At 42.4% G+C, this 16,991-nt stretch overlaps 1 protein-coding gene across 1 annotated transcript in view; it reads right to left on the minus strand.

Annotated features, from left to right (window-relative positions):
- Positions 1 to 16,991, minus strand: part of ORC1 (origin recognition complex subunit 1) — a 967,334-nt gene that overhangs the window by 218,229 nt on the left and 732,114 nt on the right. Inside the window, exon 14 of the mRNA XM_044086852.1 lies at positions 12,196 to 12,359. Coding sequence (XP_043942787.1) covers positions 12,196 to 12,359 — 164 coding nt within the window. The remainder of the gene's footprint in view (positions 1 to 12,195; positions 12,360 to 16,991) is intronic.

A 16,991-nucleotide genomic window follows, 5' to 3' on the forward strand; every position in this document is an offset into this window, starting at 1 on the left:
ATTCTGGGGCTTACACTTATAAGTCTCAGAATTATAACAGGGAGTGCATCTCCTCTGATAATTTGCACATTGCTTATAATACTGGATTGTATTAATTTTGTTTTTATTTTTTTTGCCCTAGTCCCTCTTGCAGCTAAGGAAAAGCTGACGCAAAGTTGTCGTCTTCATTCTCAAGGTCTAGCAAACCTGGCAAACCTTCCTTGTTTGTTTTCCAAATTTATGCTCAGAGCTGGTGAGGAGTATTAGGCACCTTGGGACAGAGTCATATATGCCATAGGGGAGGACTTTTTTTGTTGATGTTCTAGGTTAGATTCTCTTCACTGACATGCATTGATGAACACACACACAAACACAAACTCAGGATGTCCTATATGAGCCCTGGCATACCCCACCTCTGTCTCGACTCATTGAATGACCCCCCCCCCACGCACATCCCCCACTTTCAGAGATCAGCCTCAATGTACACTTGTATAAGCATCCATTCCCAGGATGGCCCTTGCCAGTGCTACAGACACATGAGCAGTTAAATTGAACCTGGGTCACCCGAGCGATAGTCAGTGCTTTAACCCTCTATGCTACAGCACTGGCTATAATGGTTATTTATGCTGTCTGTGTTGAGTTTTTCTCACTAAGACTCCACTGAAAACTCACTAAGACTCCACTGAAAAGAAGCAAAGTCCTGTCAAACTATCATAATGAACAAATGGAAAACAATCTAGTTGATGCAATGCAGTTTATGCCCAACCGACACAGCATATACCTGCCTTTTTTATGAGTAGATATTGTCACAGTGCCAAGAGTCGCTGGCTTCCTAAAATGTTTTTACAAGTAGTATAAGTATTTTAATTTTCATTCTATAACTTGTGGTAAAGGCAAACTATCAAAAAGCTTTTCAGGGAATAGTTAACCTGCTTTCAAGAATAAACACCCGGGTTTCTTTAACTGCTCTGGGCTATAGTTACAGACACTCCCCCACTTCACTGTTTAGCTGGTAGTTGCAAACAGTGTTTTTGTTTGGAGGCTCAGGTCTGTATCTTAGCAGTCAATACAGGCCATGTCAAAATCCCTGCTTAAACCTTGCCATGCAGAGGCTGGACTGCACCCACAGACTTTTATTGCTGATACCCATACTGCCTTAGCAGATGGCATAACTTTTTGGAATGCCAGGTTTTGCAGAGGGTTAAAGTGGGCAACAAAGAAAAAAGAGGATGGCATACTCAACGAAGAAAGCCTTTCCAGTTATAAGGTCCCACTTCAAATCTTCTACTGATTGATGGGGGAGGGCAGCATCTCAGAGCATACAAGAGAAAACATATGAGGAGTCAACAGCTGTAACAGTATTGGCCTCTGCACCAAAGAAACTATCAAAGTTGGCTGCAAGACTAATTATCCCTGCCTATTTCAAAAACAAAGGACCTTGACACAATCAGCTGAACAGCCCACATGGAGAGGGAAGAGACATTCTACACATGGATAGTACACAAACAGGATAACATGTAATCCCTGCTGCAAGGGAAGAGGTATAATAGGAAACTCAAACCAGGAATAAGACCATGCTAGTCTACCATGGGAGGGAAGAATGACAGAGGCCTGTCCATGGCTTGGTGCTGGCATCAGACTAAACTGCAGAGTGGTGTTACCCCGCATCTAATCATCTTCCACCAAATTCTGTATTCATGGATAATGAAATACTACCCCCAGGTTACGCCATACTACGGGTGGATAGACTCAACAAAAAAGGAGGTGGAGTTGTTGTCCTCTTTAAAGACCATTTCACTTTAACTTTCCTTGAATGCAAAACCCCACAACTGGACAGTGCAGAATCATCTATACCACACTAACTATAAATTTAAGAAAAACACAATATAATTGGCTGCTATATCCCACCTGGAAATAATGTTCCAGTTATAGAATGTCTACTGTACTGGGCAAACGTAGTACCCTTAGTCAGGAGACAGTCATACTGGGTGATTTTAATTTAGACTGGTTTGCATGTCACCCCATCCATCACATAAACTTGCATGATTTTACACAAACTATTCAAGAACCTACCCGAATTGATAAAGCTAGTAAACAACAACCCACATTGGATTGGATATTATTAAATAACTCCTCTCACTCATTCCAATCAGGTTGCCTTCCTGATGGTCTGAGTGACCACCTACCCACATTTCTTATACGAAAACACATTCTCACCAAAACCTACTATGTTTAAACTGAGAAAAAAACATAACTTTAATCTTGCCAACTTCCTAGCTGACCTACAAAAGTGCAATTGGACTCCACTCAAGGACCATGACATAGAGGATGCAGTGAACCACTTTAATAAACCTTTCCTTAGATGTACTAAATGCACATGCCCCTGTTAGAACCATCAGAGTAAAATCAAACTATGCCCCCTGGCTAAGCAGAGACACCTGGGCTCTTCTGAAAACTAGAGATAAAGCCTGGGAACTATGACGCAAGACTGACACAGGAGTTTCTAAACAACAGTATCAAGAACTTAGAAATAAGGCAAAAAAAAAAAAAAAAAAAAAAACACAAATAAAACAGGATAAAATACATTTCTATTTTAACATTCAAAACACATACCCCCCCTTCAAATTCTGGCCAGTTATAAACACAATCCTTTACCCAGGAAAACCTACTACACAAATGCCAAACATCCACAACAATTCCGATAGCATAGCTATCATTTTTAACAAACCTTCCCAAACAGCAAACCTCTACTCCTGATACCAAACCAGCCAAGTTTACAACCAGCAATGCCTCATTCTTTTTCTCCCCAGTTCCTACAACTACTACAGAAACTAAAACAGACTACACTTGCCGTAGATAACATACCCAGTGAATACATCAAAATTGCAGTTGAATCTATAGCCTTCCCAGTATCAATCCTTATAAACAGATCCAGTCTCGAAAACAAGGTCCCTCAACTCTGGAAAATTTCCCATGTAATCCCACTTCATAGAGGGGGACCTTCCACAGAACTGACAAACCATCGGCTAATTGCTATTCTTTCACCTCTTTCTAAGCTACTCAAAAGGTGTATTCATCTTCAGGTCATGAAATTCTTACTAACAAATAACCTTCTCACAAACACTCAGCATGGGTTTCGCCCATCACATAGTACCACTACAGCTCTCTTATCCTTCACTAATACTGTAAACCATCATAGGAATAACTTTCTATCGGTCATCTTTCTAGACCTAGCAAAAGCTTTTGATATGGTCTCCCATTCCAAACTAATAGATGTACCAATTGAACTATCCTTCTCACCATCTGCCACAGCATGGTTTCATAACTATTTATCTGGCCGTCAACAATCTGTTCTATGGCAGGATTAACCATCTCCACACCTTCCTTTATCCATTAGTGTCCCCCAAGGATCTATCTTAGACCTTCCCCTTTTCTCCCTCTCTACTAATATTCTACACACAGCTACTCCACATGGTTCTACAATACAGTATGCAGATGATTCAACACTTATCTGTGCTGCCACTTTCTCTATCGGCTCTTCATTCTCAAACACAGGAATCTTTCACTTCTGTTGAAACATGGTTAGCCAAGGTCCATCTAATACTGAACCCAAACAAAACTAAATTATTACTCTTCCAGCCTAACAAGACAGCTAATCTCATGCCCAACATTTAACATAATAGCCAAAGACAATATGATCTCCAAGACAACCTATACAAAGCTTCTTAGAGTGGAAATAGACAATACCCTAAGATTTGACTTGCATGTCTCCCTAACTATTAAAAAAGTCCATAAGAAACTTGGAAGTCTATATAGGAACAAAAGGTTCCTGACCACAATGGCCAAAATTACATCATCACAAACCCATCTGCTCTCAACTCTACTATATGCCTCTCCAATAATCTAAAGGACAACTAACTTATCTAAGCTAGAAGCATGTTATAATAAAATTGCTAAGTTTGCATCTGACTGCCCATAACAGAACACATCATTGTACAGCTTTAAGGATACTAGACTGGCTTGAGATTCCCAACATTATTCATTACAACTAACCCTCTCTAACTCACAAAACTGTAACACGACCAACTAGAACCCCTGCACTGCAAAATCTCATCCTTCCTTACAGTTCCAGCAGACCACTTCGCTCTAACAATAAGAACTTACTCACCATCTCAAAGGCCAACAACACTGCAGGAGAATCTTTATTTTCCAACTATATATCTCGTATATGGAACTCCCTTCCTAAATCCATTCTCTCAGTCTCATCCGCTAACCACTTTAAGCCATCACTTAAAGCTTATCTAAAAAATAAGTGGCTATGTTCCTGTACCAACCCCTCACGAGTGTTCTGATACATCACAATATACCCAAAACATATCAACTTCTCCCCCGGTGTTTAATCCTTTGTTCCTACTGACCTGTCTTAACCTTATATCTCGACATAAGTCATACCTACAAATAGTACTAGCTATGTTCAAAGCCTAGGTTTTGTTGTCAAGATGTAACAAATGTGTATGTTCTTATGTATAGTACATTTTGTTTACTTTATACATTGATTATTGTAATGTGTGCATGAAAATTTACTGTTACTCATGGAGCTTTTCTCCCCGGGCCTCCACTGAAAAAGGACCAGTATCCAGTCCGACTTTCCCAGTAAACAAATGTTAAATAAATAAATAATTAAAATAAAATGATAACCAAAAGGGTCAAGCAACAGTGTACCAGTAAAAAAAACTCAATTCTCATCTGCAAATATGCTTGAAGAAGAGGAGTCTCAACTCAACCTAGAGATGTGTGCTGGGGCACATGAATGAAACTTTTTGCACACTTATGTAGAGTTGGCCAACTCCTGCACATGAAGGGAGGTGGCTAACCTGCCTCTTGACCACTTATTGATAATAGGCAGGATACCAATCTCTGGGTACATTATGACAATTACACCTGAAGAATGGGAAAGCACCACTGCAGGTTTCTAATTCAGTCATCTACTTTTTTTTCGAGCTTCTTTCCAGGATTGTGAGGCAAGCTGCTAAACTGGTTCCAGACAGCGTGTTAACAGTATCTCCCTCTGTCACACTTCTATATAAATCATAATTATGACATATAATTATTTACAAAATTCCAGATAGGTAGGCTGACGATATTCCCTTGTGTGACATCCCCCCTGCTTACCCTTTCAAGTGGCCCTTGAGAAACGTTGCTTGAAAGGGTAAGCCTACCTGGAAATACACTACCCCATACCCTGTCTTGAGATTCCAGCTGTCTTGGCACTGCTGACCCCAGTACAGTGCTGCACTTTCCTATCATATGCCTGCAACCCTAGGCTCCACCATAGTAATTTGGGACTTTCATGGCTCGCTCCCTGCAGCCATAGTTCCTCCTCAGACTCCTCCTGCCTCTTACTGCCAATACTTAGCACCAGGGCCTCCCTATCATGGTAAGGTTTCATCATGTTAACATGTTACAGTTTGTGTCCCTGCCTCCTGCCTAGCAGTTCTACCATGTAGTTATCACTGACCTTCCTTACCATTTAAAACGGTCCCTCAAATACTGCCTGCAGCTTGCTGTGTCTGACAGGAATGAGAATCATTACCTACTGCCCTACAACACACACTCTAGCTCGAGCATTCCTGACATACCAGACCTTTTTCTCCTGTTCCACTTCTGACAGGTTCTCCTGGGCCAAGCTCATGAGTTCCTTGAGCCTTGTCCTGAGGTTTAGGACATATGCCACAAAAGACTCCTCGTGGGATTCACACACACCCTCCCACTCATCTCAAATTAATTCTAGGGGTCCCCTCACCTTATGCCCATAGAGCAACTCGAAGGGAGAAAAAATCTATGGATTCCTGGGGCACCTCTTTGTAAGCAAAAGATAGATGGGGCAAATATTTGTCCCAATCCCTCTTAAACTGGTCTGCAAATGACCGTAGCATGGTCTTGAGTGTAGAGTTTAATCTCTAAACCAAACCATTAGTCTGGGGATGGTAGGGGTGTGGTCTTTAGGTGCTTCACCCCACAGAGCTCTCAGACAAGCCAGCAGGTCAATCGTGAAACTGGCACCTCTGTCAGTCATATTTCCTTTGGGAATTCTACCCTGCTGAAAATCTCTAACAAAGCATTTACCACTTTTTCTGCCTCAATGGAGGACAGAGCCACCGCTTCATGGTATCTGGTAGCATAATCTACTACTACTACTAGGATATACTTTTCCCTGTGGAACTTGGGGTACTCAGAGGCTCCACAATATGCATAGCTACCCTATCCACAGGAAGTCTGTCATCCTCTGAGAGCAGTGCCTCACTGTCAGCCTGGGTACTACTACTCACCTCTGCCCTTGCAGTCACTCTGTCCAAGGGTACCCACAAGCAGCTGTGTCGCACTTTCAGTCTCACTGCTACAGGGTAGCTCCCTCCCTGAAGTAACCACCACACTAGTCCTGGCTTCAAGTCTGCATTCTGTCAGGTTCCCCCCAGGCTACCAGACCCAAATGCTAATCTCCAAGCCTACCTGTGTGTCACTACATGCACACAAGGTACTGCATTATCAAAAATCATTCCCTATCAGGACATCTGCAGGGATAGCCTCAAACACACCTACTTGCTGCTTCCTTTTCTACCCTCCCAGTCAACATGAACCCTAGACAAAGGTATTGGGAATGGGGTCCCTCCTAAAGCTTTGACTGGAGTAGACTGCCCAAGCAAGTAGTGCTCCTGTTTAACCATTGCAGGCTTCACAATGGTTAGGTCAGAGGCCGTCTCTCAGTAGTGGCCTGTTTCCCATTTACTAAGATAGGATATAACCTCTTGTGGTAGCTTGGTACCCTTGTTGTCTCCAGACAACTTACTGCTGGGATTCTGACACTTCCACTTACTGGCTCTCCCACCTTTTGTTCCTCACCTTGCCGCCATGAAAATCTATATGCTGCATGGCCCCACTGGTTACATTTAAAACATTTAACCCTGGATCCTGGCTGTGTACCTGGACTAGTGGCTTCCCCTGCTACTGCCAGACTCTGTTGGGGAAGTTTAGGCTGCCCACCATGGGTTGCCTTAGATCCATATGCAGCACTGGGTAACCCTTTCGTGTGCAATGACACCTTGCTTGCTAGTATAGGTATCCCTTCTTCCCCAACTCATCTGCAGTATTGCATTGCCTATCAGCTAACCAGATTCTCATGTCCTCAGGCAAAGTGCTACGGGCTTGTTGCCTCACCAAAGGTCTGCCAGCCCTTCAAAAGTGGTGACCTTACTCCCACTCACCCATCTATGAAAATAAGTGCTTAAATCAGCAATATATTCACACTCACTTATCTGCCTTGCATCTATGCTCACAAAATGTTTTCTGTAAGCTTCAGGTGTTAACTTAAATCACTCTAATAGACAATTTTTAACAGTACTGTAATTTAAGCAATCAGTATCAGACAACTTAGAAATAGTAGTTACAGCTTTATCATGGAGCAAGGGGGTCAGGAATCGTACCCAGAGCCCTTGGTCAACTTTATATTGTTTACATACCCTTTCAATCATATGAACGAAACTATCAACATTATCCCCCTCTGTAAATTGTGGAAGAAATTTACTGACCTTTGTTGTTTCTGGGGTTCGGTTACCCCCTTCCCTATTACCTCCATGAACCTGGCAAACAGTCAGCATCTCCTTCTCATGTTGCCTCTGCCTCTCATTCTCCTCAGGTTCCAGACGTCGCAGTTTCTTATTTTCCTCAACTGCCAGATGTCTCAGTCTCTCTGCTGCTTCTATTAACAAACATTTGGCCTCCAGCTCAAGTCTCTAACTCCAAATGGATTTTTAAGTCCTCTGTGGAATAGATGAACTGCCCTTTTTCTGAGAGTTGTACATCTCCTAGGCCAGTCTGATTGTTCTCTTGGTTGCTGGTCTGTGATGCAGCTGTGACTAGGGCTGCAATCATCTCTGCTTTAGTCAGGTTGGCATGTACCAGTCCTTTGTCTTGGCACATCTCCGCCAACTGGCTTCTTGTCAGCTTGCCATACTCCTCTGCTGATATCCTTGCTTGCTCTCCCTGACGAACTAAGCTTAGAAAAAATAAAACTATTGTGATGTGAAACTCTGAATGTTCAGTGTGTGGCTGATTGAAAGTACGAACACCTTCCTTAGTGACCACTGTTTACAGGCTACAGGAATTCAATATCCACACCACTGAATCCTAATAAGTGGATATCTCACCACTGCCAACCAATTTAAGTGATGTGGATATCCCACCACTGCCCACCAATTAATATGTGATGCCCCACCACTGGCCCAGTAATCAAGGAGACTGAATCCTCAACAGTGGGGGACGTACACACTGGGAGGATGACAAGTACACACACAGTAAAGTGCAATTTCCCTTAAGAACACACAGAGGCCACTGTCAGTCTGGGGCTGGTTCATCCCTCTTTCTCCAGATCCCCAATAAGATTCCCCACTGGCACAGCTGTAGAGTTGAGATCTCAGTTGAGTGGCCAAGCCAAGATCTCCAGCACCCTCTCTGTCCAACCAGTGCTTTGCGTCTCTGCCCAAGTAACTAACGCACACAGATTTGATTTACACACACACACACACACACACACACACACACACACACACACACACACACACACACACACACACACACACACACACACACACACACACACACCTACCTGGGAAAGGCTGGCACAGATTTACTAGCTATGCCCCCTTTTGCCCAAACTGTAAGGCAGTTTGGACTGCCACCAGCCACTCCTTATCAGCTACTTTAAAGTCCTTAACAAAGGCTAGACAGAGGGACCGAGCTAGGAAAGATGTGCAGCAGGTAAATGTGATAAAGGATAATGAGGGAAACATACTCGAGTGAGGAGAGTGTGTTGAGGAGATGGAAAGAGTACTTTAAGGGGTTGATGAATGAAGAGAATGAGAGGGAGAGAAGGTTGGATTGATGTAGGGATAGTGAATCATGAAGTACAATGGATTAGCAAGGAGGAAGTAATGATAGCTATGAAGAGAATGAAGAATGAAGAATGAAAAGGCTGTTGGCCCAGATGACATACCTGTGGAAGCATGGAGGTGTTTAGGTGAAATGGCAGTGGAGTTTTTAACCAGATTGTTTAATGAAATCTTGGAAAGTGAGAGGATGCCAGAGAAATGGAGAAAAAGTGTTTTGGTATCGATTTTTAAGAATAAGGGTGATGTGCAGAGCTGTAGTAACTACAGAGGGATACAATTGATCAGTCGCAGCATGAAGTTGTGGGAAAGAGTAGTGGAAGCAAGGTTAAGAAGGGACGTGATGATTAGTGATCAGCAGTATGGTTTCATGCTGGGAAAGAGCACTACAGAAGTGATGTTTGCTCTGAGAGTGTTGATGGAAAAGTACAGAGAATGTCAGAAGGAGTTGCATTGTGTTTTTGTAGACTTAGAGAAAGCATATGACAGGGTGCCTAGAGAGAAGTTGTGGTATTGTATGAGGAAGTCAGGAATGTCAGAGAAGTATGTAACAGTGGTACAGGATATGTACGAGGGTAGTGTGACGAGGGTAGTGTGACAGCGGTGAGGTCTGCGGTGGGAGTGACGGATGCATTTAAGGTGGAGGTGGGGTTACATAAAGGATCAGCTCTGAGCCCTTTCTTATTTGCAATGGTGATGGACAGGTTTACATACGAGATCAGACAGGAGTTCCCGTGGACTAATGTTTGCAGATGACATTGTGAACTGTAGTGAGAGTAGGGAACAGGTGGAGGAGACCCTGGAGAGGTGGAGATATGCTCTAGAGAGAAAAGGAATGAAGGTCAGCAGGAATAAGACCGAGTATATGTGTGTAAATGAGAAAGAGGATAGAGGAATGGTGAGATGCAAGGAGTAGAGGTGGCAAAGGTGGATGAGTTTAAATACTTGGGGTCAATAGTTCAGAGTAACGGTGAGTGTGGAAGAGAGGTGAAGAAGAGAGTACAGGCAGGTTGGAGTGGGTGGAGACGAGTGTCAGGAGTGATTTGTGACAGACGAGTACCTGTAAGAGTGAAAGGGAAGGTCTACAAGTGGGTAGTGAGACCAGCTATGTTATATGGGCTGGAGACAGTGGCATTGACAAAAAGGCAGGAGTTTGAGCTGGATGTGGCAGAATTAAAGATGTTAAGATTTGCACTGGGTGTGACGAGGGTGGACAGGATTAGGAACAAGTATATTAGAGGGTCAGCCCAGGTTGGAAGGCTTGGGAGACAAAGCCAGAGAGGCTCGATTACGTTGGTTTGGACATATGCTGAGGAGGGATGCTGAGTATATTGGGAAAAAGATGCCAAGGATGAAGCTACCAGGTAACAGGAAAAGAGGAAGGCCTAAGATAAGGCTTATGGATGTGGTGAGAGTGGACATGCAGGTGGTTGGTGTGACAGAGCAAGATGCAGAGGAAAGGAAGAAATGGAAACAGGTGATCTGCTGTGGCGACCCCTAACGGGAACAGCCGAAAGAAGATGATGATGAACAAAGGGTGTCCAATCTTACTGTGGGCTTAATACAAATGGTAGTTTGACCAAGAGCACGGCTATCAGGGGTGGCCTGCACAGTGTCGCAAAATAGATATGGAAGTATTCTAAGAGCTTAAAATAGGTCTCACAGATATCAGCCACAATAAAAAGTATAAATATATTTAATAAATAATAAAAAAACAAGAAAATACTCAGTAAATAATCACAGTTACATAAGAGTTCAAAATCACAGATAATATTTAAAACACTGTGGGACAGTCTCAAAGAAAACATCTACGCTATACTTTACAACATTCCTAACTGTATCTAAGAGAAATTATGGTACCCTAGACCTGCTCATAGGCAAGACAGATGTGGTGAGTGGGTTTTCCAGCTGATCTTGTCAGGTCAATGACAAAATGCAAAGTCTCTCTCTCTCTCTCTGAGAGTTCTTAAATTAATATTTCAAATATTACAGCTAGGATACTTACAGTATGACATCACTTCTTGTCATCTGACTATCCCAGATGAAACCCCCCACTGCAGCTGGTAGCATTTAGCATCTACATGCAAAAACACATAGACCTTATATCTTTTGGCAAATGGTGGAAGTCGTAAAATAATTTACATTCCTCCACATTTAAAGACTATACAAAAAAGTCTAGTTCTAAACATGTCTCCTGTTGCACTGAAACTGAAAGATAACATCTCTTTTATTACGTGGTTATAAAATAATTTAATTTTAACTATATTTTCTGAAGTTTTGAAGTTAACATTCGATGTACCAGTTCCCACTGTTAAAACATATACATTTACACAGTTACAATAGTTTATATATATTTCTGTTCTTTTCCGGTAGGGTACACTGTGGATACATATATTTCTGTTCTTTTCCGATAGGGTACAGTGTGGATACATCTTTAAGCAGAGTACTATACATGTCTGTACAAACCATCTTATATGACATACAGGTCTAATACCTTTGTAACACAAGCATATGAATCATGTTGATATTCACAAATGACACAACCATTTACAAAATTCTAGATAGCTAGGGTGACAATATTTCCTTCTGTGACAACCATCTTTAAAAATGCACAGATAATGGCTGCCACATGAGAAAAGAAACTAAAAACAAAAGCAAACCACCTAAGAGTTAATATGAACAACGCAAAGAAAAATCAGAGAAAGGCTAACATACATGGAAAAAGCGTCAACATGTACGCAAGTTCTAAATGAAAGGGCATTCAGAAATTGTTCACTAGCAGTGTATTTAAACGACTTCAGAAACAGCCAAGAATGGAAACCTGAACTACAACTGATGCATTAATTTTTATACCAAAAACAGCACTTTTAAAAGGCTTTGCCTATTACTCTAGATATTTAATACAAACCTGTGTTTCATTTTAAGCTCTTTCATGCTATCATAAACTAAGCTCAGCTACAAATATATTTTGTACCATGACTGATTAAAGCCGAAAGACAAACAACAACTGATAAAGAATTCTAAACAGAACTTTCACGGGCACTATCTTTCTAGCAAGCTAATTAACAGCTGTCAACTAGCAATATTTCCTTTCCACCATAAATTATTTGCTTATTCATGGTGTGGCCTTCTACATTTCACTGTACTTAGTTTGCTTGATCAGACTAGCAGAATCCATAAGCTCACATAGGCCCAAGGAAGAGTTTTACATTTCTCCTAACTTTGTGATGCAGCTACAAAGGTATACACACAACATGAAATTGCATTATCTTACCTGATTGCCATAATGAAAGGAGATGAAAACATTTCATCAAGTGCCTCCATGACATGAACCATTCCAACCAGGCGTGTGCCTTTGCTCTGGGTCAGTTCACAAATTTCTGTGGCTCTTCTACAAATATCAAGGCAACGTCTGGCATCTCCAGATAATGCAGCCACCTAAAAGAAAGTCACTACATTTATTATTCTCGCATCTTAGTCTACATTCTACATGCTGTCCAGTGTTCTGCAATTTATTAACAGCAGTACAAAACTGGTCTGGAACATAAAGGAGTACATCTGTCTTAGAGCACTTTCAAGTCAAGTTATCGTATACCACAAACAGGTCTAGATTATATCACTAACGGGGAAAAAACTTTAAAAGAATCAGAAGAAATTCCAGCTGCTGGCATGACCTTGCATCAGAAACGTGAAATAACCAAATCTCAAAACTGCAACCATATAAAGATGCAAAAAGAAGACATTATGACCCCCATTCCTAGCGACTCAAACCATATGGTGACTTACACTATTGTCTGAAATAACGTTCTTTGACAGCCTACCATTCTATGCAAGGCAAAATTCCTCAAATCTAGCTTGAACAGCCTCCTGCCTCCTGGTGCTAACCATGTTTCCTTTAACTCCAGCCCTCCCACATACCAAAAATGGGATGCATGCAAATTCACCCCCTTCTTTCTTTCAATATATAGACGCAAATGTAGATACCAATAGAGACATTAGATACACTTAGCTTTCCAAGTCTTTCCTTGCAGCTCAGCCCCTTCTATTCTCTAAACAGTTCTGGTAACTGCGTTGTTGTACAGTTCTCTGTACAACTTCCAAAGCTATGCATAACAGACTAGACATGGAGTTAAAGGATGATCCGAGTACTAATGGAATCCACTTCCTACACTATCAGTGCGGTTTCACAATGCATAGCATGGTTCAGCTCAATTTATTTATATACACTCTTTCTTTATCTCTCGTTTAGGAAGATATCAAATTTTCTATGGATTCTCTCAGCAATGTGCATAACCTTTGTAATACAACACCAGTAAATTTATCTGCCCACAATGCTAACCAAGGCAGAGGTCCCTGGAGATCAGCACCTTCATAGGTGCTTACTAGGCTAACAACCACAAGGACCTTTTTAAGACTAGCCATGCATCCCAAGTCTCTGACAAGCTGTGGTACCCTTGATAAGTGTAAGCAGGGGCTTGGGAATTAAAGCAGAGGTCCCTGGAGATTAGCACCTTCATAGGTGCTTACTAGGCTAACAACCACAAGGGCCTTTTTAAGACTAGCCATGCATCCCAAGTCTCTGACAAGCTGTGGTACCCTTGATAAGTGTAAGCAGGGGCTTGGGAAGTAAAACGTTTACAAGCAGGGCCCTGGAAGATGAACAATTTACTGGCTGCCTGTGTCCATTAGAAAAATAAGTACCAAACCAGGAATTAATTTCCTGTTCCCCATCTACTTGTACAAGTTGCATTTGAATCAGGTTAGGGAGGAATTATGCTTCACATGGATTGGGAGTCTGTTCCAGAGAAGTGGTAGTCTCTGGGATACATACCTGTCTCTCCAGCAGGTCCTGTTGATATCACATGCAAGGTTTAAGTCTAAAGAATGGGTAATTCTGGTGTGTTTTTTTTGTGGATATGCAGGAGCTCCATCAGAGTGGGGTCTGACATTGGATTTATGCCAGGCACAGATCTCCCCTCAACAGCCTGAAGGAGACGGAATACAAGGATAGAGCCTTGAGGCGGTCTGCATAGGACATGTTTCTTGCATCCTGTACTTTTAGCGAGGAACCTCTGTGGATATGCATGGTTTGGTAGATTCCAAAGGATTACTGTATTCAGTGATATATCTGATGGATGCTGATTACAGTGGAATAATGTCTTCCTTTGATCTAGATGCAATACCGTTGTTTAAAAGTTGCACAACATAGAATGATTGCTTTACTACTGTAGACAAGTGATGGTCAGAGACTAGATTACTGTCTGGGTGTCCCCAAGTACCTGACTACTTGGTCATCTCTTATGCATGTATTGTCAATATGATAGTGACGAGTGGTGGACGACTTCCGGAAGGATATTATTTTGCATCTCTTTCCATTTAGTTTTAGTCCATGGCTCTGGCACCAGTTGTTTGTCTGTGGCAGCCCCTCTTGGAGAATATTTGTCAGTGGGCAATTCAATGACAACTGGTAATTTGCAATTATCTGCAAATTCAGTCAACCAGAGACCACTGACGTTGGCCTTGACTTCAGAGAAGTAAATGCCTAAAAAGAGCAGTCTTAGTACAGATTCCAGAGAGAGTTCACTTGTGATTAGTCTCTTTGTAGAGGTGGTCTCCCCAATTCTAACTTCTTGGGTCCTGTCTGTGAGCCAGCTGGCTATCCACCGGGTTACATAAGGGTTTGTACCTAACCTCTTATGTTTGTCAACAATGCCAGAGTGGGGGATTGTGTCAAATGCCTTGGCCAGGTCAAGGTAGGCAGCGTCAACCATTTTGCCCTCATCCATTACTTTGGTGACCTTCTCAAAGAAGTCCACCAGGTTGGGTAGGCATGACCCACACTTGAAACCAGATTGGTTGGGCTCACTGTCCGGAAGTTTCTTATGTCATTGTTCAATTCCATGATAATTTTTCCACAGCTTTGCAGGAGAGACTAGTGAGACTTGTGTCTGTAGTTTCCAAGGTCTGTAGATGGCTCACCTTTGTGCATTGGGATGACTGTTGCTGTTCTCCATTCATGAGACATGAAGCCTGTTTGGAAGCTACAGTTAAATAGCAATTCCAGAAGGCCTGATAGATCATGTTTCATGCTATTTAAAAGGCATCCTTCTGATAATGTCTGGACCCATTGATACTGTGTTCTTTCTCTTAGAGAGCATTAAGGACCTGTTCTCTAGTAATAGGTGGGGGAGTTACAGTTGATGGTATTTCCTAAGGAAAGGCTGATGGGGGGAGAGGGAGGGATAAAGTTGGAGCTGACTGTCAGCCAGTAGGTTTGCTATTATCTTCTGGCTCAGTATAGGTGGCTCCATTTACAATGAGATCTGCACACAAAGTACAGTTTTGTACCTACCATAAATGTAGATGTCCGATAGGTATGCATCTGCAGTCATCACATATGGGTTGTCCTGCCTCAGGCAGCCCTTCAGTCGGCCGGATTCCAAGTCTGGGTCCGGCGCCGGCTGATGTCGCACTTTCCCCGACGTCAGAGCGCCTGGGGTATAAAAGCATCAGCCGACGCCATCTTCCTCAGTTTTTCTTGCCCCAGATGCCAGGTGCCCTCTAAGGAAGGCTAAATTTGGAGAGATGCATTTAAAAATCCAAACATGCACAATAATATAAAAACAAATACACCATAATAGATCACCCCAGCTAGCTATAAGAGGGGTAAGTACCCAAGAAATACCACAGAGGGGAAGGAGGGATGGTAAACCTGACTGCAGATGCATACCTATCGGACATCTACATTTATGGTAGGTACAAAACTGTACTATGTCCTTCAAGGATGCATCTGTAGTCATCACATATGGGTAGAATACCCTATCCAATCTGGGGGTGGAGGAACTATGTAAAGGATGGTGTAGCTAAAATGCCCTGCAGGACTGCCGTAGCAAAGCCTGCTCTGGATCTGGAATATAAAGGTAAATTGTAATGCTTGGCAAATGTATGCACGGAGCTCCATGTAGCAGCTTCTAAAATGTCCTTGTTAGCCACCCCTCTTAAGAAGGCTGTGGAGGTGGTTGTGGCTCTCGTGGAATGAGGTCTAATGTTAGCTGGCACAGCTTTTCCATGAAAGGAGTAACAAAAATGAATGCAATTCCCTATCCATTTTGAAATTGTCCGTTTGGAAATTGCTTTTCCTTGTGTACCAGCAGCATATGCTACCAAAAGCTGGTCAGTTTTTCTGTAACCTTTAGTTCTGTCAAAGTAGTAGCGCAACTGTCTGTGTATGTCCAGGGTGTGCAGAAGTTTCTCCCCTTTCTTTTGTGGATTTGGAAAGAAGGTAGGCAAGTGAATAGCTTGATTTAATGAAACCCTGGATACCACCTTTGGCATAAATGTAGGATTGGTTCTCAATGAAACTCTGTCCTGATGAAAAATAAGAAATTGCTGTACTGCCATAAGGGCCTGTAACTCAGATACTCTTCTTGCTGAGGTTATGGCCAGAAGGAATGCAGTCTTCCAAGACAGGAACTGCAGTTCTGCAGATGCTGCTGGTTCAAAGGGAGGCAGTGTTAGTTTTTCCAACACGAAGTTAAGGTCCCAAGTAGGTAGAGGTGGTTTCCTTGGAGGATTGATGTTTTTGATTCCTCTTAGAAACTGTCTTAGGAGAGGATGAGAGAAGACAGGTGGATCAGTATTGTACTCTGCTGAAATTGCTGAAGCATGAATTTTAATGGAAGAGTAAGACAGACCATTGTGGAACATTTCTGCCAAGTATTCAAGGATATGTGCCATGTTCATCACTGTCGCATCTAGGCCCTTTGTGGTGTTCCAAATGTGAAATCTTTTCCATTTTGCTGAATATGCCTTTCTTGTGGAAGGCCAGCATGCTTCCATAATAATATCTTTCACTCCCTGGGATAGCTTGTCCTGAGGAGGAGTCAAGGTATTTTCCAGGCTGTTAATTGCAAGGTTTTCAGGTTGGAATGCAGAGTTTTGTAATTGTGCTGTGTCAGTAGAAGTGGCCATAGAGGAAGGGGCCATGATTTCGTGCATGACAGGCTCTTTAACAGTGGGTACCAGTGCTGTGTCTTGGCCAGTCCGGAGCTATCAGAATCACTTTTGGTT

This window comes from Protopterus annectens, chromosome 10.part0 (genome assembly GCF_019279795.1).
Source record: "Protopterus annectens isolate FY-2018-M chromosome 10.part0, PAN1.0, whole genome shotgun sequence".
NCBI lineage: Eukaryota > Metazoa > Chordata > Ceratodontiformes > Protopteridae > Protopterus > Protopterus annectens.